The 22,136-nt window shown below is 49.5% G+C and overlaps 2 protein-coding genes across 2 annotated transcripts in view; one reads left to right on the top strand and one right to left on the bottom strand.

The window, feature by feature from the left end:
• PADI6 (peptidyl arginine deiminase 6) overlaps nucleotides 1-744 on the top strand; it is a 24,285-nt gene extending 23,541 nt beyond the window's left edge. Inside the window, exon 17 of the mRNA XM_012801513.2 lies at nucleotides 511-744. Coding sequence (XP_012656967.2) covers nucleotides 511-744 — 234 coding nt within the window. The remainder of the gene's footprint in view (nucleotides 1-510) is intronic.
• Nucleotides 745-3,866: 3,122 nt separating this feature from the next.
• The window catches only part of RCC2 (regulator of chromosome condensation 2), a 30,774-nt gene continuing 12,504 nt past the window's right edge, over nucleotides 3,867-22,136 (bottom strand). The window contains exons 5-13 of the mRNA XM_003783858.3: nucleotides 19,079-19,210; nucleotides 18,591-18,679; nucleotides 17,415-17,529; nucleotides 13,535-13,701; nucleotides 11,599-11,779; nucleotides 10,960-11,065; nucleotides 9,016-9,088; nucleotides 7,216-7,293; nucleotides 3,867-6,252 (exon numbers count right to left, since the gene is read on the bottom strand). Coding sequence (XP_003783906.1) covers nucleotides 6,148-6,252; nucleotides 7,216-7,293; nucleotides 9,016-9,088; nucleotides 10,960-11,065; nucleotides 11,599-11,779; nucleotides 13,535-13,701; nucleotides 17,415-17,529; nucleotides 18,591-18,679; nucleotides 19,079-19,210 — 1,046 coding nt within the window. The 3' untranslated portion in view covers nucleotides 3,867-6,147. The remainder of the gene's footprint in view (nucleotides 6,253-7,215; nucleotides 7,294-9,015; nucleotides 9,089-10,959; nucleotides 11,066-11,598; nucleotides 11,780-13,534; nucleotides 13,702-17,414; nucleotides 17,530-18,590; nucleotides 18,680-19,078; nucleotides 19,211-22,136) is intronic.

Here is a 22,136-nt window from a genome sequence, read left to right as displayed (position 1 = left end):
CAAGCTATCCCCCTGGGTAGAGTGCTGTGGCATCACAGCTCACAGCAACCTCCAACTCCTGGGCTTAAGTGAGTCTCCTGCCTCAGTCTCCCAAGCAGCCGGGACCACAGGCGCCCGCCACAATGCCCGGCCACTTTTTTTGGTTGCAGCCGTCATTGTCGCTTTGGCAGCTTGGGCTGGATTTGAACCCGCCACCCTAGGTGTATGTGGCTGGCGCCCCAGGCACTTGAGCCACAGGCGCCGAGCCAGTTAAGACTATCTCTAAAAGAAAAAAAAAACAACCCAGAACCACAGTGGGTGTGGGGAGGCAGAAGTGAGCTGCAGCTCACTGGTCAGTATCTGAAGATGGTGCCCCTTGCTTGCTATTCCTGGTCTGGCCCAGCCCCATAGAGGCAGCTGGGTCATACCTGCATTTCACCCTATAGTGCCCCTTCCGTAGGGAAAGAGGGGGCTTTCTCTGATGGCTGATGCCCATCCAGGCCTCACCCATAATAACCATCTCCCTGACAGCTGCAGATGGTCGTACTAGGCAAGAACCTGGGGATCCCTAAGCCTTTTGGGCCCCAAATCAAGGGTACCTGCTGCCTGGAAGAACACGTCCGCCACTTACTGGAGCCCCTGGGCTTACACTGCACCTTCATCGATGACTTTGACCGTTACCTGACCGACATCGGAGACTTGTGTGCCTGTGCCAATATCCGCCGGGTGCCCTTTGCTTTCAAGTGGTGGAAGATGGTGCCATAGCCCCAGGCCCTGGGCTGCCTGCTCTGCGTAGGCATGAACAGCCACTGTCACCATGCAATAGCACCATAGCCCCTTCCCTGCCCTGTCTACCCCTGTCCCCTGGACCCAGTAGTGTGGCAAATGTCACCAGCTTGAACCCCTTTGGGGAGGAAAGATGGAAAACCACCTTTAGCCAGGAAGTGTTCACTGAATGGCCAATAAAGCTCAAGCTGTTGTGAATGCACTTTCATGGTGGCCTTGTTTGAGGAAGGGGGGAGTGAATGACAGCTGAGGACAAAACTGATATGACACCTGTGATCATGCTGTCCCACTTGGGGGGGCAGGGATGAGAGGGAAAAAGCAGTGACTGGGTTAGATAATGTTGCTATTCGGCCCAGCACACTTAAATTACATTGATCAAAAGTAAAAACTATACTTTGAACTTTTTGAAAATCTTTAAAAATTTTCAAAGCATAGTCATGATCGGCTAGCAGTGCACAGGTTAAAAAATCACTGCTGTAGGGCTCAATGTGACAGCTCCCGGCTGTGGTAAGGGAGAAGGGCTAGCACCATGCCCAAGGGCAGCTGTCCTCAGTGGGTTGAAGCTCTGGGCTCTTGGGGTCTGTAGGGTGTGGTCTGAAGGAGAAGGTATGGCAGGGGCAGGCCTGGGCTGCTTTAAAGCCGAAAGGCCTGCTCCAGGCAGCCTATTTCCACTTGCCTGGCCACCCTGTGACAATGGCACGGGTGCAATTAAAGCAAGCTGAGGCCTGGGGTGGTGGTCACACCTGTAATCCTAGCACTCTGCAAGGCTGGGAGAGGACTGCTTCAGCTCAGGAGTTGGAGACCAGCCTGAGCAAGAGCGTGACCTCATCTCTACTACTAATAGAAACATTAGCCAGGTGTGGTGGTGGGTGCCTATAGTCCCAGCTACTTGGGAGGCTGAGGCAGGATGCTTGAGCTCAGGAGTTTGAGGTTGCTGTGCAGTAGATTGAGGCCATGGCACTCTAGCCTGGCCAATAGAGTGAGACAAAAAAACCCCTCAGATTTAACTATAGCTTGGCTCCCATGCTGTTTCTCCCCTGTGAATACTTTCTAGAACACCTGAGGGAGCCCAGTGTCCACACCCATAGGGAGCTCCCTGCCCTAGGTCTCACAGGGGGAGTGGAGACCATGTGTGAGCCCTGGTGAGGTTCAAAGCAGTCCCTTCAATCGTTTCAACGACCTAAGGTGGGTCCTACTGTCCCCATTTTCCACAGGGGAGGACTGGGGGACTCATCCCAGGTCACATGGCTAGGACAAAGCAGAGCTGGGATCCCAAGCCTGAGCACTCACCTGGCCTTACTCGGGTCACCCTGGGGAACAGTGGCAGAAGCATGGGGAGGGTGCAGCTGGGTACACAAACATCATCTTGAGATGAGGTGTGGGTTCTGGTCTGGGAGCTGCTCTCTGGCTGGGGCAGTGTGCCAGCTACCCAGGACAGTTTAGGGGCTGTGCTTTGTTATCTGCCTGCAGCAAACTGTTTGTGACCTATGCTGAAGAGACCCCTGTTGTATTCACTTTTGTGACTCTGTACTAGCCCAGGCTGTGCTACAGAATAGACTGAAGAAACAGACACGCCCCCCCTGCCCACGCCAATTACAAATGAAGACTGTTCAATGAACAGTGGACAGATGACTACATTTATGGAAATTTTCAAAGACTATAATTTGAAAAGGCATTATACGCAAAAAGATGCTGCCAGATTCCATGTATAGAAGTATTCTGTACTGTGACAAAATAGCTGAACTAAAGTATCTTCTCAACAAAAACAAGTTACAATTCATATTCTACTATAAAAGCCAGTTATGTGGTAACGCTTAAAACCAAAAAAAAAAAAAAAAAAAAACCCAAAAAACCCACTTACTGACGGTAAATTTATTAAGCCATGTACGGAAAGCATGGCAGATGTAATTTGCCCCTAGCCCACAGGGCCCAAGGCTGCTGTTCTCCAGGGTAGTGTGTGTGGCTGGCTATCCCCACATCTCTGAGCAAAGCCCCTTCCCAAAGTGGCTGTGGGCTGCAGGGGGTCCTGGTCTGGCCAGGGGCAGGCTCTTAGAGGGGACCTGGGAGTCTGGTGTTGGGACCTTTTAACAGAGCAGTTCTGACCTGCTATGGTCTATCCATCTCATGTTCCCCTGTGACAGGGGAATATGGCCCTGACCCCTCAAGACTATTGGTATGGATTACAGGTGCTGCGGGTGGGTGTCACATAACAGCCAGAACGTGTCAACCACTAACTTTTTCCATGGATGCTGCCCATAAGAGGTGGCCACTTCCCTTGCAGGCTGGGGGTGCAGAGGGGTATCCTCCAGGGCAGGATCGATGTGCCTGGGAAGCACCAGGCGACCAAGCCATTTGACGGGGAATCCCATATTTTACCCATAGACAGACCTGCAATCTGCCACAGCATGCTGCTTCTGCCAGTAACGGACTACAGGACATGCTCCCCTTCTCTCCAGAACAGAGGCAACGCCTACTGGCAGGGGCTGGTCTGACCACTACTGCTACCCAGGCGCCAGCCTATATGCAGCTGCAGGGAACCAGTGGCCTGTGCAGATAATCCAGTCTAGAACTTGGCCAGGGTGACCAAGAGCAGCAACATTGAAGTGAAGGCCTTCCTGCCCAAGTATGCCCCAGCATCCGTACAGGACTGCCTCTTGGTGCCCCCTGGTGGGCATCTGGCCACACTGCCCACAAGTGGTAAGTGCACACGTGGCCAGCATCCACAGAAGGCTCCCTCCTCAGCCGGGGGTGTGAGCACAACACTTCAGGGTACAGGCCGCACCAGGCCCTATTCTGGATGCTTCCCTGACTGATCTCATTCTCACCCTCTTCAAAGCCCCAGTAAGACTAGAAAAAACTTATTTGAGTTGGACTGAAGCATTGATATCCACACCCCACACACACTTCGAGGGACAGAGTTGGGGGCTCCACTCACCTTAACCCCTGTGTGATTTAAGCCTATAAATCACATTTAAGCCTGGGGCCACCTTTCTCCTGCCGCCCTTTTCTGTGAGTGCCAGGCTTGGGGGGAGTCTGCATACAAGGCATTGAGAAGCTAGAGATAAGTTCTAACTGAAAAAGAAACAGAAAGGCCGAGACAGTAAACAATGATGCCATTTATTTAAAATGTTTACTCCAAGAAATATATATATATAAAAAAAAAAAAGACAATTACAGCACTAAACCAGGCACCTTCGACCAAATCACAACCTGCTCTTCCGCTCTTCCGCACCCTCATGCCTTGTCTTTTAAATTCTCCTTCCTGAGCTGGAAGACTGGCCAGACAACCCACAGGGCCAGCGCCAAGCACATCCCCAGCCAAGCCAGGTTGCTGGGCACCTTTCTGCAGGAGCACAGGACCACCCCTCCCCCTTGTTCGAAAGGATCTTCCTCATTAGGAAGTTCATTTTAAATTCTAAGCCAAAAGGAAGTGAAGGGAGGTACATGGGGCCAGGGGACAGGGAAGTCTTCACTTGGAAGGTCCTTTTCCTGCTCCTGTCCCTAGCAAGGGTTCCAGAAGAGGCTGAGGCGGATTCGTGGGTGGCCTTAGGCCCAGCTCCACACAAGGAGGCTTCTGCAAAGGCCAGGACCCAGGGTGCTGCTTCCTCGACCCTCTTGGTGACACAGAACACAGCTGTCTGAGCTGCGTGCCAGTGAAGGCCTATCCAGGGAAACTTATTAGGTTGTCACATGGAAGCTTTGAGTTGGAGATGGTGATTTTGGGGTGATTTGGACAAATTAAGTTAGTTTAGCAGAAGCTCTGAAGTTGCAGAAGCTTCTCCCCTGGACTATCGATTGGACATAGGACAAAGAGATGAGCATGACAACTCTTAGAAAGATGCAGGCCAGTCTCCTCCTGCAGCGTCTTGGAACTGGCCAGGACAGATACTGCTATGTGCCCTGCTAGGGCAGAAAGTCACCATAGTAAGGAGTGACGGGGGTGGAAGACAGGGAAAAAACGACGACGACTAGATCATTTTTGGCATTTTAACATCGAGACAATGACAAATGGTAACAATAGCAAAAGCAAAGCAAACTGAGAGAGACCAATACGGAACTTTCCCGTCCACCCCAGTCTCATACTGAAGTCTTACCCCCACCTCCCCCGTAAGCACCACTGAACTAAAAATCTATTTTAAAGCACCCAAACCAGTCCAGACGCTCTGGAAACCAAGAGCCCCAGCCACAGCTGTCACCTCTCTTGGGTCCAAGTGAGCGGAGGGTTCCGGGAAAGGCACCTCGTAACTCACGCAGCACAGCGCACATTGGTGGCGAGCTCGGGCAGAGGGCACTTGACGGGCAGCGGGTGGCAGTCACAGCATCGGCGCTGACACACAGGAAGGGGGACTTCTTCAGTAATCCCAAGTATTTGGTACCAGAGCCAAGCAAATGCGACTAGAGAGCTGGGTTAGCAGAACGGTACCCCAAGTCTCAGAAATAGGACAGCCCATTGTAAGCAGGATCCAGGCGGGGGGAAGAGAAAGAAAAGACCGAAGCACAAAGGTGATAAAGGCTGGTATGACAAATAGCTGATCCTTCTTTGCAAGGACTGGAGAAAGCACTTTTTACTGCTGGCTGATAAATCTCTAATTGGCGAGTGCTAGTGACAAGGCCCGCTCTGCAGGGAGCCACAAAGCCGGACCTTGCAGAAGACATAAATGTTCCTCATCTCTGCCCCACCCCCAAGTCCCCATGGTTCCACAATCACCTGATTTTCATTTGGGTTTCCTTTACAGCTGAAGGAGATAAAAATGGCTAAACACAGACCCCAAACCCCCACCTGGGGGGGAAACGGCAGATTCTATTCACGGTGCAGCCAGAAGGCCGTGGGCCTCGCAAGCAGCCGTGGGGAGAAACAGAACAAGCGCAGGCCTTGGCCGGTCTGCAAGAAAAAGCAGGAAAGGCGTGACCAGGATGCTCCAGGACACAAGCGCGGTTTTGCCTGGATGCTGCTGGTTCCCGTACAGGACATCTTTTCTGAGTAAATGGTGATTCCTCTTCCACGCAGCACCCACTCAGATCACAATGCTAATCATGACTGGAAAGGGTGTTTGGGGAAGTAGACTTAGAAGAAAAAAGAAAAAGCAACTTAAAAAAAACCTAGGTTGCTCAAAGTTTCTGCCTTTTTTTGTAGGAATGGTAAGTCAACCATGAGCAAATATTTTAATTAAACATGAAGAGAAAAAAAACATACTTTGGAAAGCATACAGAAAAAGGTAGTTAATGTTGGGTCACTTATAAAACGGAACCTCAGGGAGTCTAACAAATGCACCTTCGGTCAACTTTTGCTTTTTTCAATTCCTCGTTTGACTTCACTTCCCAGTGCACATGGAAATGACAGCTGCCGCGAGAGGTGTGGAGTTGGAGGAGTCTCCAGGACCATCAGAGGGTTCGGGGATTGTATTCTGGCAGTTTCTTGATCTTCTCTTTCTCAGTCTCGCTTTCATCTCTTGCTATCACCAAAGAGTGTGAGTAGCCCATGGCGACCTGCGAGAAATCAGTCCTGGCTGTGTACAGAGTGCTGGGCACGTGAGCACAAGGCCAACTAGTAACTGAACGCTGGAAGCTGGGCTGCCATGGAGGGAAATGGGGGACTCTGCCGGGCACGGTGGCTCACACCTGCAACCTAGCACTCTAGAAGGCGGATGCAGGTGGATTGCAGCTCATAGGTTTGAGACTAGCCTGAGCATGAGCAAGATCCCATCTCTAAAAATCAACTAGGCATTGTGGCAGGCACGTGTAGTCCCAGCTACTCAAAGGCTGAGGCAAGAGAGCCCGAAAGTTTTGAGGCTGCTGTGAGCTGTGACACCATGGCACTATATACTGAGGGCAACAAATAGAACAACAACAAAAAAAAGGGAGACTCTTGAGCTGTGTATAAAAACCCTCCAAGGACAGCAAGTTTCCATGTGATCCCAGCACCAATGAACACCCCGCCAGCTATAGCCTCTCAGGATACAGAGGACAAGGCTGGAGGAGCATGGACAGGGACAGGCGGCGACTCAAGCTCTCGCTCCCTGTTGCATGGGCCTCACTGGAGCACAGTCCCGCCTGGGTGAGGTGCACACCCCTTCTGGGTCTCAACAGACAGGGCTGGCAGCTTGGCTGACTCGGCAGCAGGGGCCCCGCCCCACCATCTGCATCATGCAGCTTCTATTTGGCAACCTGCCCCTCAGCCTGGCAGCGAGTATCCAAGTCTTGGGTGAAGGTGCAATGGAGCTGCAACGTGCCCTCTGGGGGACAAATCTGCCGCGGCCACACTGTGGTGCCCATCATCAGGAGCCAGTACAGCCACCAACCCTGGCCAGCAGTCCCCTGCACTCTATCTTCTGGTTGAGATGTTAGACAAAATAGCCCAAATGGGTGACTGAGCATGACACTTTCTCTACCAGAGATGGGCCCCAGCTGACGCGCCTTCTGGCTCTCTCCGGCACAGCAGCCCACACTCACCTGCTCTGAGAAGATGCCATCCAGAGTCTTCACCTCCTGGGCTGCAGTGGAAGACTTGGGCTTGTGGTCCCCGTAGCCCTGGTAGAGCAAGAAAACAGGGATCGACATGGCCTACTCCAGAAAAGTGGGGAATCGTGGCGACAGCAGGCAAGCCACTAACTGGAGCCAGAGACAATGCCCTCTGGTCCCTCAGCAACTGAGCCCCACCACTCTCAGATACACGGGCCAGGCAGAATCTCCATTTACCCACAAAAGCCGTTACCAGCAGATGCCTAGTCTGTAATCTCAGGAAGACCAAGGTGCTCAGTTCTAACCTGTGAGGGCTTACTTGATAACAAAGTCCTTTAGGGGAGTACACAAAGGTGACAGGAGATGACACCTTAAGAAAAAAACAGCAACTTTAGCCTTTCAGGATGAGGTCACAGACAACGCTGGTCGGTGACATGCCCTTGATACCTCTGGTTTAGAGGGACAAATAACCACCATCCAAACCACAAGACTTGAGAAAAATGGACACTACTGATTAGTAACAACTGCAAGGCAGTGTCCCCCAACCAGAGACAGGAGGACCTGGGCAACGACAGGTGGGCCCGCCCAGACACTTGAGAGCCTTCCCCAGAAATCTCCCCGTTCCCCTCTAGTTTCAAGATTCATATTTAGAAGGTCTAATCTATTATCTGCAGCCGCCCCCCTCACCAAGTATCTATTCTTCTCTAAGAGTAATCCATAGAAACTTGAATAGGTCCTGCCTCTTTCCTTTCTGTTTCAAATGAGCCACCTCTGAAGTCCCCCATCCAAGTACATCTCTGCACATGAGGGTGTGCAGAGTCCCGTGAAAAGGAGCACCTGTATGTCCACCCCAACACTGGCTCACGGAACCAGGAAAAGCCCTTCCTTCCCTTCATCTCCACCAGCAGGGTTGGCTCCCACCCATCAGAGAATAGGGGAGAGAGATGGACCATGTTTCTAGAAGGAAATGAGGATGAAATTATGACCAGAGCACCGTCACGACGAGCTGCACAATCAAACTATGTTAAAGATTCACTAACACCAGGACCTAAGTTTGGTCTGGGAAGCCCAAGTGTGAGGTTGAGGGCCAGTGATTCTAACCTCATCAGTCAAGTAAGTGAGATTAAAAACTGGAACACAGATCTAACCGTATTTAGGAAGAGAGAGAGAGAGAGAGAGAGAGAGAGAGAGAGAGAGAGAGAGAGAGAGGTGTCTCCAAATCACCTACGAGACTGGCCTAACAATCTATAGCTATGCAGAGTGCGAACCATCGGCCAGCGCTGCTTGTTGAGTTGAAAGGTTTCCAGGAGGCAGGAAGACTGGACATACGCTTACCAGCCATTTGACTTAAAATGACAGTTTCCTCCATTTGGGCATGGTGGCACAGGCCTGGGATTCTAGCAATCTGGTAGGCCATACTGGGAAGAACACTTCCAGCCAGGAGTTACATGACGTGTCCCACTGGCTTATCCCCTCTGTAGAGCGAACAAACCTGCCTCTTTCCTATCACCCAAGCACCACCATGGAGTCCCAATCATGGCTTATGAAATCCAAAAAGATCTGAAACTTCCCAATTTCTGTGTTTCATGATGTGGCCAGAAGTGGCTTTCATAATTATTTCATCAGCACAGACTCATCCGTAAAAGCTCAGGGGATGCAAAAATTATAGAATTTTGTAGAACTTAACATAATAAAGGAAAAAAGCCCTACTCGTTTTCTTCTGCGTGTTTTTAGGAGGCAGTCTGAGAGAGCCGCTGTGGGGGGCTTGTCCTCTCCCCACCAGCACCTTACCAGTTCCCCGAAGGTCGGCGATGGCCCCCAGCTGATGGTGCTCTCGTCTGCGGCCACGATGATGCTGCTCTTCCTGCAAACAGCCAGGCTGTCACCACCACTCCCAGCGGCCCCAGCCCTGGAGCCCACTCAGCTACTGCTCAAGAGCAAGGGCGTGAGCTATTGCTTTTAAAAGCCAAGGTCATCCATTAAAACCTTCACAAAGTATTCATTTCAAAATAGCAAAAAAAAAAAAAAAAAAAACCGACAAAGGAATGGGCGGTGCCCGTAGCTCAGAGGGCAGGGCAATGGCCACATACACCTCAGCTGGCTGCTTCTGGCGGGTTCGAACCTAGCCTGGGCCAGCTAAAAAAACAATGACAACTGCAACAACAACAACAACAGAAATAGCCAGGCACTGTGGCAGGTGCCTGTAGTCCCAGCTACTCGGGATACTGAGGTAAGAGAATCACTAAAGCTCAAGACTCTGATGTTGCTGTGAGCTGTGATGCCACAGCACTCTACCCAGGGCAATAGCTTGAGACTCTGTCTCAAAAAAACAAAACAAACAAAAAAACCAAAAACAGGCCAATAGGCTTCTCCTGAATCCTACAATTGTCCCATGCAGACCATTCAACTAAACAGGAGAAGTCTGACAAGTCTAGGCCAAGCACTGCCCTCATCCCTACCCCAGCTTCTAAGGGCTTTCAGTGGGAGGTCACTTTGGAAGATACACATGCCAGGAAAAGACGAGACCATGTCAGGATGAAACAAAAAAAGCCCATTCCAAAGGCAGCGGGCCTTCATGCAGTTTTAAAGGACAGGTTAAGCTATGCTGGCCTCCCCCAACACCTGCCAGTTGATTAATCAATTCCTCAAGAAATGCTAGAGAGGATAGTGCCTGTAGCTCAAAGCAGCTAAGGCACCAGCCACATACACCAGAGCTGGCGGGTTCGAAAAAAGCCCGGGCCTGCCAAACAATGACAACTATAACCAAAAAATAGCTGGGCATTGTGGTCGGCGCCTGTAGTCCCAGCTACTTGGGAGGCTGAGGCAAGAGAATCACTTAAGCCCAGGAGTAGGAGGTTGCTGTGAGCTGTGATGCCATAGCACTCTACCCAGGGCGATAGTTTGAGGCTCTGTCTCTAAAAAAACAAAAAAAAAGAAAGAAAAAAGAATGCAACAAGTGTCCCGAAACTGAGAAGCAGCTGGGTAAAGTGGCTCACACCTTTAATCCTAGCACTATGGGAGGCCAACGTGGGTTTGAGCTTAGGAGTTCAAGACTAGCTTGAGCAAAAATCAGACCATGTCTCTACTCAAATCAGAAAAATGTCAGGCACTGTGGCAGGCATCAGTAGTCCCAGAAACTTGGGAAGCTAAGGCAAGAGGACACATGAGCCCAAGAGTCTGAGGTTGCTGTGAGCTATGATGCCATAGCATTCTACCCAACACAGAGGTTACGGCGCCAGCCACACACACCAAGGCTGGCAGGTTCGAACCTGGAGCAGGCCAGCTAAACAATAACTGAAACCAAAAAATATGTGGGCATTGTGGCAGGCGCCTGTAGTCTCAGCTACCTGGGAGGCTGAGGCAGAAGAATTGCTGAAGCCCAAGAGTTTCCCAGTGTGTCAGAGTAACTAAATCAAACTGTTTCCAACTGTGAATAATTTCCAACCTACAACTTTTAAGCAGAACATATCAAGCTCTGCTTGTATATTTCTTTGGAGAATCAGTATCTTCAAAATGATCCCCCAGCCCTGTGAAGAAAGGGAACAAGAATCTGCTCTGCCTCCTGAGCGCTCTCCCCTCCTACCCCTACCAGATTCAATGCATGCAATGCCCAGACAGGGACGGCCTCACAGTCAGCAGGACTGGGGCCCCGTCAGGCAAGAGGCACCATGGGTGAATCCAACATCCTGGTGGAAGGAGGAGAGATCACATTCACCAGCAGATGCCGCCACCTACCCGCAAGCCAGGCTCCGGATTCTCCAGCCACAGAGGTCCTGTACTGCTTTCGGATACATAGTAGACTCACGGGAAGTATTGGTAGCCCCCCAGAAAAACAGACCACCTAGGGAAGACAAAACCCATTCCCACTGTGACTAGACATCTCAGGAGCTGAGTTTCACCTTCAGTACTATCAAGTGAGAAGTTAAAGAACTAAATGACAAGTGAACTTTGTGTTTAAAAGAACGGGTTCATGGTCTTGGGACAAGAGAAGGCCCATGTGGTCCCCGCCCCCCCCACAAAGCACTGATCTGCAACAGAGGGAAAAGTCACAACTTGGTTCCGGGCACCTGTCCCTAGGCACGGATGAGGGAAGAAATGACTAACTGGCTCAGTGCCCATAGCTCAGTGAGTAGGGCGACGTCCACAGACACCAAGGTTGGTGGGTTGAGCTCAGTCCAGGCCTGCTAAACAACGACAAATGCAACCAAAAAATAGCCAGGCATTGTAGCGGGCACCTGTAGCCCCAGCCACATGGGAGGCTGAGGCAAGAGAATCGCTTAAGCCCAAGAATTTGAGGTTACTGTGAGATGTGATGCCATGGCACTCTATGGAGGGCGACATAGTGAGACTGTATATAAAAAAAGAATGACTAACCCACTTCACTGACAGCAAAGGAGCAGGTGTAACCAGCGTAGATCTGGGATGCCCCACGACCAGGGAAATCAAACAGCTTCACCAGGCGAGGGACCATCTCATCCTTCTGCTCCGCGTGGCCTAGCCGGCCATAGCCACCAAAGCCCCAAGAGAAGACTCGCTTCTGGGAGTCCAGGACCAGCTGCAGGGAGAGGGGAGACAGTGCTGGAACTAACAGGCTTTCAACAGGAAGGGACAACAGGAGGCATCATCTCTGCATGGAGAACCTGGTGCAACTGCTAGGGACAAAGGAGCAGCAACATTACGGGCAATCTCTACCTGCCTCCAGCAGTGGGGGAGCCACCAGGAGCAAGGCTAGCAAAACTGGGAGGAGGCCTGCGGAAGGCCAGGCTGCTACTTTCTCTGCCAGGAAATCTATTTTTCAGTCTTATTTTAAGTCTCAAGTCTTTTCTTTTGCCTGGTCAGAAGCAAGAGGGCTATGTCTCCACACAGTAAGGCAATGTGTTCAACTTCTTATTAAAATACTGACTTAAGGGCAGCGCCTGTGGCTCAAAGGAGTAGGGCGCCGGCCCCATATACTGAAGATGGTAGGTTTGAACCCAGCCCCAGCCAAAAACTGAGAGAAAAACAAAAAAGAAAAAAGGGTGGCGCTTGTGACTCAATGGGGTAGGGCGCCAGCCCCATATGCCAGAGGTAGTGGGTTCAAACCCAGCCCCAGCCAAGAATTGCAAAAAAAAATAAAAAAAAAAAATATATATATATATATATACTTAAGAAAGAACAAAGAGGAGAAAAGAACTCCTCTGATCCCAGGTACACACAGGTAACCTGCACCTGGTAGCTGGGGAGGTGAGCACACAGACACTTCAACTGGTGGAATCTATCTTCCTTGTTCAAGTGTCTCCCCTGCATCCTCTGACATGCAAATTCAGTATCTTTGTACAACTTACTTTAAAAAAAAGGCAGTTAAGATACAGAGACACATAAAGAAACTGTTACTGCAACTTTAAGAAAACAACCTTAGGCTTAGCGCCTGTGGCTCAAGCGGCTAAGGCGCCAGCCACATACACCTAAGGCGGCGGGTTCGAATCCCCAGCCCGGGCCGCCAAACAACAATGAAAAAAAAAAAAAGAAAAATAGCTGGGTGTTGTGGCAGGCACCTGTGGTCCCAGCCACTTGGGAGGCTGAGGCAGGAAACTCGCTTGAGCCCAAGAGTTGGAGGTTGTTGTGAGCTATGATGCCACAGCACTCTATCCAGGGGGACAGCTTGAGGCTGTCTCAAAAAAGAAAAGAAAAAGAAAACAACCTTAATAATTAAAAACTATGGCCAGGCAGGCGCAGTGGTTCATGCTTGTAATCCCAGCACTTGGGAGACCGAAGAAGGTGGATTGCCTGAGCTCACAGGTTCGAGATCAGCCTGAACAAGAATGAGTCCCTCATCTTTAAGAAGTAGCTGGGCGTTGTGGCGGGTGCCTGTACTCTCAGCTACTCGGGAGGCTAAAGCAAGAGAATCACTAAAGCCCAGGAATTTGAGGTTGCTGTGAGCTAAGACGCCATGGCACTATACCAAGGGTGATCAAGGGAGACTGTCTCAAAAAAAAAAAAAAAAATTTAAAAACTATTCAATTCTCCAGTGTAAGATACTGTCTACTGACCTGGAAAGATGCCCATGATACTCTATTATATAAAAGACAAAAGCAAAACAGTGTTTACTTTGTGGTGGGAGGTGTCTGTTTAGGTATGTCTGTAAGTTGTGGGACAAGTTCACATAGGACCTCAAGGCCAAATGAAAGTTACAAAGACCTCTGAAGAATGCAGGATATACACATGGGATCAGTTCCTGTCCAATACCATGTGTTGGGACTCTTACACACAAATACACCCTCTAGCCTGGCATGACTCTCTGGAATTGAGAAGAAAAAAAATCAAGCCTTACTGTGTGGTTAGCGCCACAGGCCACGTCTCGAACAACCACGTTTGGTACGGGCAGAATCTGCCCATCTTTCGTCTTCTCAATGAAGATGGCCACTCTCCGGGGTACCAGCTCACAGTCGTACTCTATCCGCTGCGCCCGGGCAATGAACTTCCCATCCGAGTTGTGTCCTGTAGTGATTACAGAGCCAGCATCAGCAACCACAAACGGGGCACGAGGGACATGGCAAAGTGCTTGCTGCCTGTAGCAGGCGAGCTCCCACACCCTGGGCTTCTGCAACTGGCCCAGGCCACCGATCCGAATTGGGCCAGTCTGGGCCCTACCCGGACATTTTGGTCAACAAAGAGCATTCTCCTATTTGAGGCACAGCCCAATTAGCAGGTCATGAAATTAACTTTCTGCTTTGAGACCAATTACTTTAGAAAAAGTAAACAGAATACCGTAAAAAACAACCAGAGGATACTCCTCACAGGGGTGTTTTGTTGCCCAAATCCTTAGTTATGTCTAGTATTCTACATACAGATTGGGTTGTAGTCCAAAAACTTAGGAAGCTGTGAATCCAAAAGAACGGTCTATCTACCAAGTAGCATCTGCACCATAGCTAGGAGACCTCAAGGAACACCAGATGGGCCAAGAATGGACAGCAAATTTCAACGCCCAATTCCAGGCTTCTGTTTTCATGAATTATCAGTAACCTTAACACAAAGCCTACAATTCTATGCTCTGATGGACAGCAGGCCGAGGGTTCACAAAGACCCAGCTCACCAGGTCACCAAACTAGGGACCGGGCTGCTATGGAGCCCTGGGTACACACCATGCTGGTGGTGCTGCTATTTGTAATCACAAACTTCTCCTAACCCCATGCTATAGTCATTAACTGTCATATCATAGTTGGGCATGTTAAGTTAGCCCCCCACCCACCCCCAGGCCCCCGCCTCTGGTTAATCCTACCCCCTTGACAGCGTACTTCTTTGCACACTGACACTTTGCTGGTATGTCAGAGAGAATGCTGTGTTATTTAAATAGTCAGGCTTCTCTGGGAGGCAAAGGTGGGTGGACTGCCTGACCTCACGGATTTGAGATCAGCCCAAGCAAAAGTGAGACCTTGTCTCTAAACAATAGCTGAACATGGATTGGTGCTGTAGCTCAGTGGGTAGGGCACTGGCCACATACACCAAGTCTGGTGGGTTTGAACCCAGCCTGGGCCAGCTAAAGCAACAGTGGCAACTGCAACAAAAAAATAGCAGGGTGTTGTAGTGGAAGCTTATAATCCCAGCTACTTGGGAGACTGAGGCAAGAGAATCATTTAAGCCCAGGAGTCTGAGGTTGCTGTGAGCTGTGATACCACTGCACTCTACTGAGGGCGACATAATGAAACTGTCTCAAAATAATCATCATCATCATCATCAGCCTTCCATGTCCACACATCTGCATTCAGAGTCAACCCACTGCAAACCAAAACTACTAGGAAGGGGAAGAACAACAAATAACACAAATAATATAGTACAGCTACTGTTTATATAACATTTACACTGTATTATGTGTTTTAAGTAATGTAGAGATGAGTTGGAGTAGAGCCTCTGAAGCTGACTACCCAAGAGACTATAATTAACTGGTCAAAATACAGAGGTGGTCAACATAAAGGAACTAGGCCTACTATTATTCTGATACATACATGTGGTACATGCCTGGTCTATGAAAATCAGGTCAACTTAAGGAGGTGGCCAATGTAGCAGCTACTGGGGAGGTTGAGACAAGACGATTGCTTGAGCCCAGGAGTCTGATGTTGCTGCTGTGGGCTATGACGACACATTCTGCACTATAGCCCGGGCAACAAAATGAGACCCTGTATGCCACCTCCCCCTCAAAAGCATATAAGACATTGTGCATAGGTTATATGCAAATATCATGTCATTTTATATGAGGGACTTCAGACTCCTCCAGTTATGGTACCTACAGTGAATCTTAGAACCAATCCCCCATGGTTACCAAGGAACAAATGTTATCTTGAAATCACAACTAAAATAAGCAGGATGAAATTACTGGGTTTATCAGGGCACTGTTTTATAACATTCTTTTCATAAGCAGTTCTACATTACTTAAAACACGTATTATGGCCCCAATTTTCCACTGCTGACATTCTTTCTACTGGAATACACCTGTCAATTTAAAAGTCCAAGGGCAGACATTAAGGATTCCACCATCTTCAAAGCTATGATGAATTTAAGGACATCATAGTAAACAGAGTGAGTCATAGGACACTGGAAGCTGCCTCTCACACCAAAATGGTGTTTGGGGGGATACTTGCACTCTTTTGGACAAGGTTTCAATACAGCAGTCAACAAATGACTACCTGAGTCTCTTTTATGTGGTATCAAAATGATGGCTACTAAACCTGATTGACAAGCCCCAGAGGGAGCGGGAAGCACATTTTGGGACTGTTTTTGCCCTCTACCTCCTTTAAAGGAGCTGTGCACATCACCTGGTTTCTCCATGTTATCAGCTAACAACTGCTCCAAAAAACATCGAACAAAGGGACTTCCCTACTCTTCTGAAGTGGCCACAGCTTCTTTGCTTTACCTGACCCAGTAAACACACTGCAAAAAGCAGAAGAGCTCAAGTGTGTGAGTGTGTGCAGGGAACTCTTCCAAGGTCACGTTTATGTTCTAATTCTAAAAGGGATATGCCTGGATCTAGACAATCAAATTGAAAACATGTTTTAAAACAAGCTGGCACCTCTCCTGATCCAAATCAAGCCAAGTCCCCAAACACCTTCAGTGAGTGTAAACAGAACCAATCGGTTTGTACGCACTTTTATGTGCCGAAATGGTCACTGGTGGCCACAGCAGCTGCTCAAAAACGGTAGCCGTTATCCTTCCCACCCTCCGTTGTCCTGATCGGCCTAGACCAGGCGCCCGGGGAGTGGGGTGGCAGCAGGGGCCACACACGTAGCCGGAAGCACAGCTCGCACTTCCGGTGTCTGGCCTGGCGGGGCCGTGGCCATGGAAACGGCTCCCCAACAGGCCCAGACGCCCCGGCAACCAACAGGAACTCGCAAGGAGAGCTGCTCTTTCTTACTCACTTCTGACTCAAGGTATATTTAGTTTCACAAAGTCACTGTTCCCTGAAGTCCAAGGCCATCGCGTCTCCGCGGTCTATTTATACACTCTCCATCTGCCGGCTGCTGGTGACGCGAGACCCAGCAACCCAGATCCCGGCACTGCGGGAGCGCGCCGGCCGCCAGGGGGCGCCCGCGCCGCACTCTGCACCGCCCACCCGCAAGGCGATGGGTTGCAGACGGGCGGGCAGGTGCCAGAGGAGGATCCAAGACCTTTCCTACTCTTTTGAGAAGGGCTTTCTGAATTTTTCTACTCAGTGAGAGTAGAACATACTCAGTATATTTTGGATGCATGCAGTCTGTTTGGGGAGGAGAACTGGGGTCCCCCGCCACCCCCCCCCCATTCCTCCAACACGGAAGTGGGAGTCTGAAATAATCACCCAGGCCAGGGTTTTCAGAACAACTTTCATCTTGGGCGATTTTCTTATTTTCAGAAAAGGGAAACCTTTAAATGTGAAGCTGAATGAAGGCGGGTTTTTTAACTTTGAAATCCTTTTATATAAATGAGATCTCAAATCAGAGAAAAAAATCTTTTGTCAGACCCCGGTCCTGACTTTTTCATTGAGGCAAATAGGGGCAATACTTTGTAACCCTCGTGAATTACGCCACACTGTTCCATTAAACTTGAGATCCACTTAATGGATAAAGGCTATTATCTGAGATCAATTCCCCACATTTCTAACACATGCGTGCAGCCCCACACTGATTTTTCTGGTTCTGATACCCAGTTAGATTATGGAGCTTTTAAAAAATATATTTCCATACCCAGCTGACCATATTCAGGGCACCCAAAGGAATAGAGGTTTCCTTTGCAGTCCATTATCATACTGAATTCAGCCCCACAGGCCATTTTGGTAATTGGCTGGCCGTTGTACATTATCTGAAAATAAAAGACAGAAGACTCAGTCATTTTTAAAAGGACTGATAAAGTCTCTACCTTTCTGCATCGTGGTATGAAACAATTATTAGGATACAAAGGTATTTAATAAACTCAACAATTCTGAAGGCAAAAGCTGAAGGCATTTCTGTAATACAAAGCATAGAATCTATGTAAAGAAACATCCTCACAATTCCCTCCCCCCTTTCCCAATAAGGAGTAGAGTTCAAAGCCACTGTTTCTTTTTAAGATCAAGAAAGCCAAGTCCTTCCTTTCATCACCTAAACCACTAATTAGGCCCTTAGCATTCCTCTGCCTTTTATTAGTAGTAAATTTTTAAGGTATAAATCTTACTCCCCAACTTAATCCTAAATCAAGGCCTAATATATTTCTCCCATATAGAAAGAAAAAGTTTTCACGGTAGTTCAACCTGACCACAAACAAAACCTGTTTTAAAGACTATAGGGTGCCCCAAAGGCCACTCCTTAAGTGGCCACAAAACCTGTTTTAAAGACTACAGGATGTCCCAACTGCGGGAGGCTCCGTAAGTTCCCCATGCAAAATGGGTAATTATAGCTAAATGTACCTTTGTTCACAAAGTAACTCTTTGTGAATTTTTGCAATGAATATTTTGTAAATAAAGGCACATTTAACTATAGTTTCTCAGTTTTCTTATGTATAGCAACTTAATGGGCAGCCTTTGGGACACCCCCTATAGCAGTGGTTCTCAACCTTTCTAATGCTGCAACCCTTTAATACAGTTCCTCATGTTGTGACCCCCAACCATAAAATTACTTTTGTTGCTACTTCTGAACTGTAATTTTGCTACCCATGTGAATTGTAATGTAAATATCTGATAGGCAGGATGTATTTAGGCGAGCCCTGTGAAATGGCCCTATAGTATGCAACTTTCGAACTTAACAGCATCTGGACCCTCTTTTCACAAGGGGTGAATTAAGTCAAACAATGGGGAGAAGTACATGACCTCACCTCAAAAAACCAAACACGAAAGTCAGGAGAAGCAAGAAGCCACCGATTCTTAACTGGGGGAGGGGAGCAGTTACCTGAGCCGGGCTGGGGACGGCATCTGTCTGGTTGCCAAGGCCCAGTTGCCCCATCTTGTTCTCCCCAAACGCAAACACGGAGCCCGTTTCTGGAAGGAAGGAAAGAAGGAAGAATCCCACAAAGGGGAAAGTAATACTGCATGTTTTCAACTAGATTTGGAATCAAAGGCATCAAAATTATAAAAAAAAAACAGCTCATTTGCAAGTGAGAGAGTCCAAAATATGGTGAATTGGTACTTCAGAGCAAAACCAATTCACATCAGAAACTGGGCGTGCATAAAAACATAGCGAGCTGTCTCAGACTCCCAGACGGGCTTCCCGTGGCCACGGGGGAGGCTCGCAACACCCTCAAGAAGCCACCTACCATCTGGCTCCTGCGGCATCTTTCGAATCTTGACCAATAGTCATAGCAGTGGCCTCCACCCCCCCTTTCACGGTGGACCACTTGGCCCCTTGCCTAATGTAGAAGGAACCAGTCACTTCCTTACCAGTCAAGGCCAGGGTGTGGTTCCGCCCACATGCTGCCAACACGATCACTTCATGGCTGAGACCCTCAATGAGTCTGGGGGCTTCCACTCTCTTCGTGTCACCATGTCCCAGCTGCCCCTTCTCATTTCGACCTGGAGATCACAGTAAGATAAAGTAGAAAGGAGACAGGGTGGCCAGAGCAGCACTGTAAGGCAAGGACACACACTCTCAAATGAGGCCAGTCTGTGTCTCCTGGAAGGCGCCCTCTACACTCGACAGCCAAGATCCAGGGAAGAAAATTCCACCTTCTCGGCTCGGCGCCTATAGCTCAACCGGCTAAGGCGCCAGCCACGTACACCTAAGGTGGTGGGTTCGAATCCCCAGCCCGGACCCGCCAAACAACAATGACGGCTGCAACCAAAAAATAGCCGGCCGGGCGTTGTGGCGGGCGCCTGTGGTCCCAGCTACTTGGGAGGCAGAGGCAGGAGACTCGCTTGAGCCCAGGAGTTGGAGGTTGCTGTGAGCTGTAATGCCACGGCACTCTACCCAGGGGGACAGCTTGAGGCTCTGTCTCAAAAAAAAAAAAAAAAAAATTCCACCTTCTCTGCCCACTAGAGTGAATATGAATGGCCTGTGTAAGATTTGGTGCAGCCCACAGCAGGCACCTGCTGCGCCTCCTCCGACCCCCGTCCTTGGGCAGCAGTGGGACACACCTATGCACACCTCCTACATCTCTGCTGCCAAGGGGAACAGGAGGAAGGCTCAGTGCGACCCAGATGCCACACACAGGCAGGCATGCCCACGGAAACACACAGTTCCCACTTCTCATGGTGCCTGTGAGACAACCACCCCCTCTGTCCCTTCCTTCTGAAATGTATTTTAAGACCGTACCCATCTGATACCTGGCTGACAAATTTCAAATACCTCAGTGCCCTGAGCATCTACTGTGGACAGTTCAGTCTCTGCCCTATAAATGGTGCTCACAGGACAATGGCAACCCTACCCCTTATACCTGCACCCTGCCAACAAAGTTCAGACCTGCCCTGAACACACACCCACCCCTCCAGGGACCAGTTCCCACCTCTTGAGCTGCTCCAGATGTGGCCAAAGCTCTGCACCTGTGAAAATAACTCCCTGTGGAAGGAAGGCCCAAGGGGGCCACTCCCTGCCACCAAGTCCTCTGCAACACACAGGCCCTCTAAAAAATGGCTCCAAAACACAGGTGGCAAGTTGGCTGAGCCAAAAAAGAGGGCCAGAAACCCCTATACCTTGTCTAGTTTCCAACACAGGCTACATAAGCTCCAACGCAAAATAACTCAATGGGCCATTCTCAGGTCCCTCCCACACAGAGAACCACAAATGTGTAACCTAACATTGAGATTTATGGAGATTTTCAGCTGGGCATGATGGCCCATGCTTGTAATCCTAGCACTCTGGGAGGCTGAGGCAGGTGAATTGCTTGAGTTCACGCGTTCAAGACCAGCCTGAGCAAAAATCACTAATAAAAATAGAAAAACTGAGGCAAGAAAATCGCTTGAGCCCAAGAGTTGGAGGTTGCTATGAGCTATGACGCCATGGCACTTTACTCAAGGCAATAGCTTGAGAATGTCTCAAAAAAAAAAAAAAAAGAAAAAAAGAAAGAAAGAAAGAAAAAATTAGGGTGGCACCTAAAGCTCAGCAGGCAGGGTGCCGACCACATACAGAGGCTGGCGGGTTCAAACCCAGCCCGGGCCAGCCAAAACAACAATGACAACTGCAACAAAAGAAAATTGCCGGGTGTTGTGGAGTCCCAGCTACTTGGGAGGCTGGGGCAGAAGAATCGCTTGAGCCCAAGAATTAGAGGTTGCTGTGAGCTGTGACACCAAAGCACTCTACCTAGGGCGATAGCTTAAGACCGTGCCCCCCCCAAAAATAAATAAATCAGTAAAGAGATTTATGAAGATTTTCTTGAGCAATTCTGAGGAGGAAGGGGGTCACATCCTTCCCCAATGATGAACTTTACACCTTTATAGGTCATGAGAAAAGCAGAGCCAGAGATCAATGGTCCCACGGGGCTGCAGAGTCAGCAAAGGGCCTCCAACTACAAGAGGCTTTGCACTACCAGGAAGAAACCATCCCTGGATATGTTTGGTTTTTTTTTTTTGAGACAGACCTTCAAGCTGTCACCCTGGGTAGAGTGCTGTGACATCACAGCTCACAGGGGGCTCAAGCGATTCTCCTGCCTCGGCCTCCCAAGTAGCTGGGACTACAGGCAACCACCACATCACCCGGCTATTTTTTGGCAGCAACTGTCATTGTTGTTTGGCCAGCCTGGGCTGGATTTGAACCTGCCAGCTCAAGTGTATGTGGCTGGAGCCTTAGCTACTTGAGCCACAGGCACTGAGCCACTGGACGTGTTCTTAAATGAAAGAAAATCTGGCTTAATGGCCAGCATCAGCATTCTGGCAGAAGAGGCAATGCCAACTTCCAACAGGAGCTACCCAAGTTCACAGTGAAAGACATGTGAAACACAGAACAATGCCTGGGTCTCCCCTGTCTCTGGGGCTCACGCCTGGGGAAGGCTAAAAGGCCCACCGGGCAGACCCCACGTGAGCAACACATCAACCTCTCCCATGGTGATAATACTATGGATGCTGGACAACATCACTCTGCCTTTTTTTTTTTTTTTTGTAGAGACAGAGTCTCACTCTATCACCCTTGGTAGAGTGCTGCGGCGTCACAGCTCACAGCAACCTCCAACTCCTGGGCTTAGGTGATTCTCTTGCCTCAGCCTCCCAAGTAGCTAGGACTATAGGTGCCAGTCACAACACCTGGCTATTTTTTGGCTGCAGTTTGGCCGGGGTCGGGTTTGAACCTGCCACCCTTGGTATATGGGGCCGGCGCCCTACCCACTGAGCCACAGGCGCCGCCCAACATCCCTCTGCCTTTTAGAGTGACTAACAGTGGACTCATGACACCCCCTGTAGCATTAGTCGGCTCATAGGCCACACATCTGGACAGCAAGATGCACTTTGTTCTTTGCCCACAGGCCAGCACAAAGCACGCTTTTAGAAACCCCCATTAAGAGAAGCTCAGTAA

This window comes from Otolemur garnettii, unplaced genomic scaffold (assembly GCF_000181295.1).
Source record: "Otolemur garnettii isolate 467f Iridium unplaced genomic scaffold, OtoGar3 scaffold00009, whole genome shotgun sequence".
Taxonomy (NCBI): Eukaryota; Metazoa; Chordata; class Mammalia; order Primates; family Galagidae; genus Otolemur; species Otolemur garnettii.
This window is presented reverse-complemented; position numbering and strand designations above follow the sequence as displayed.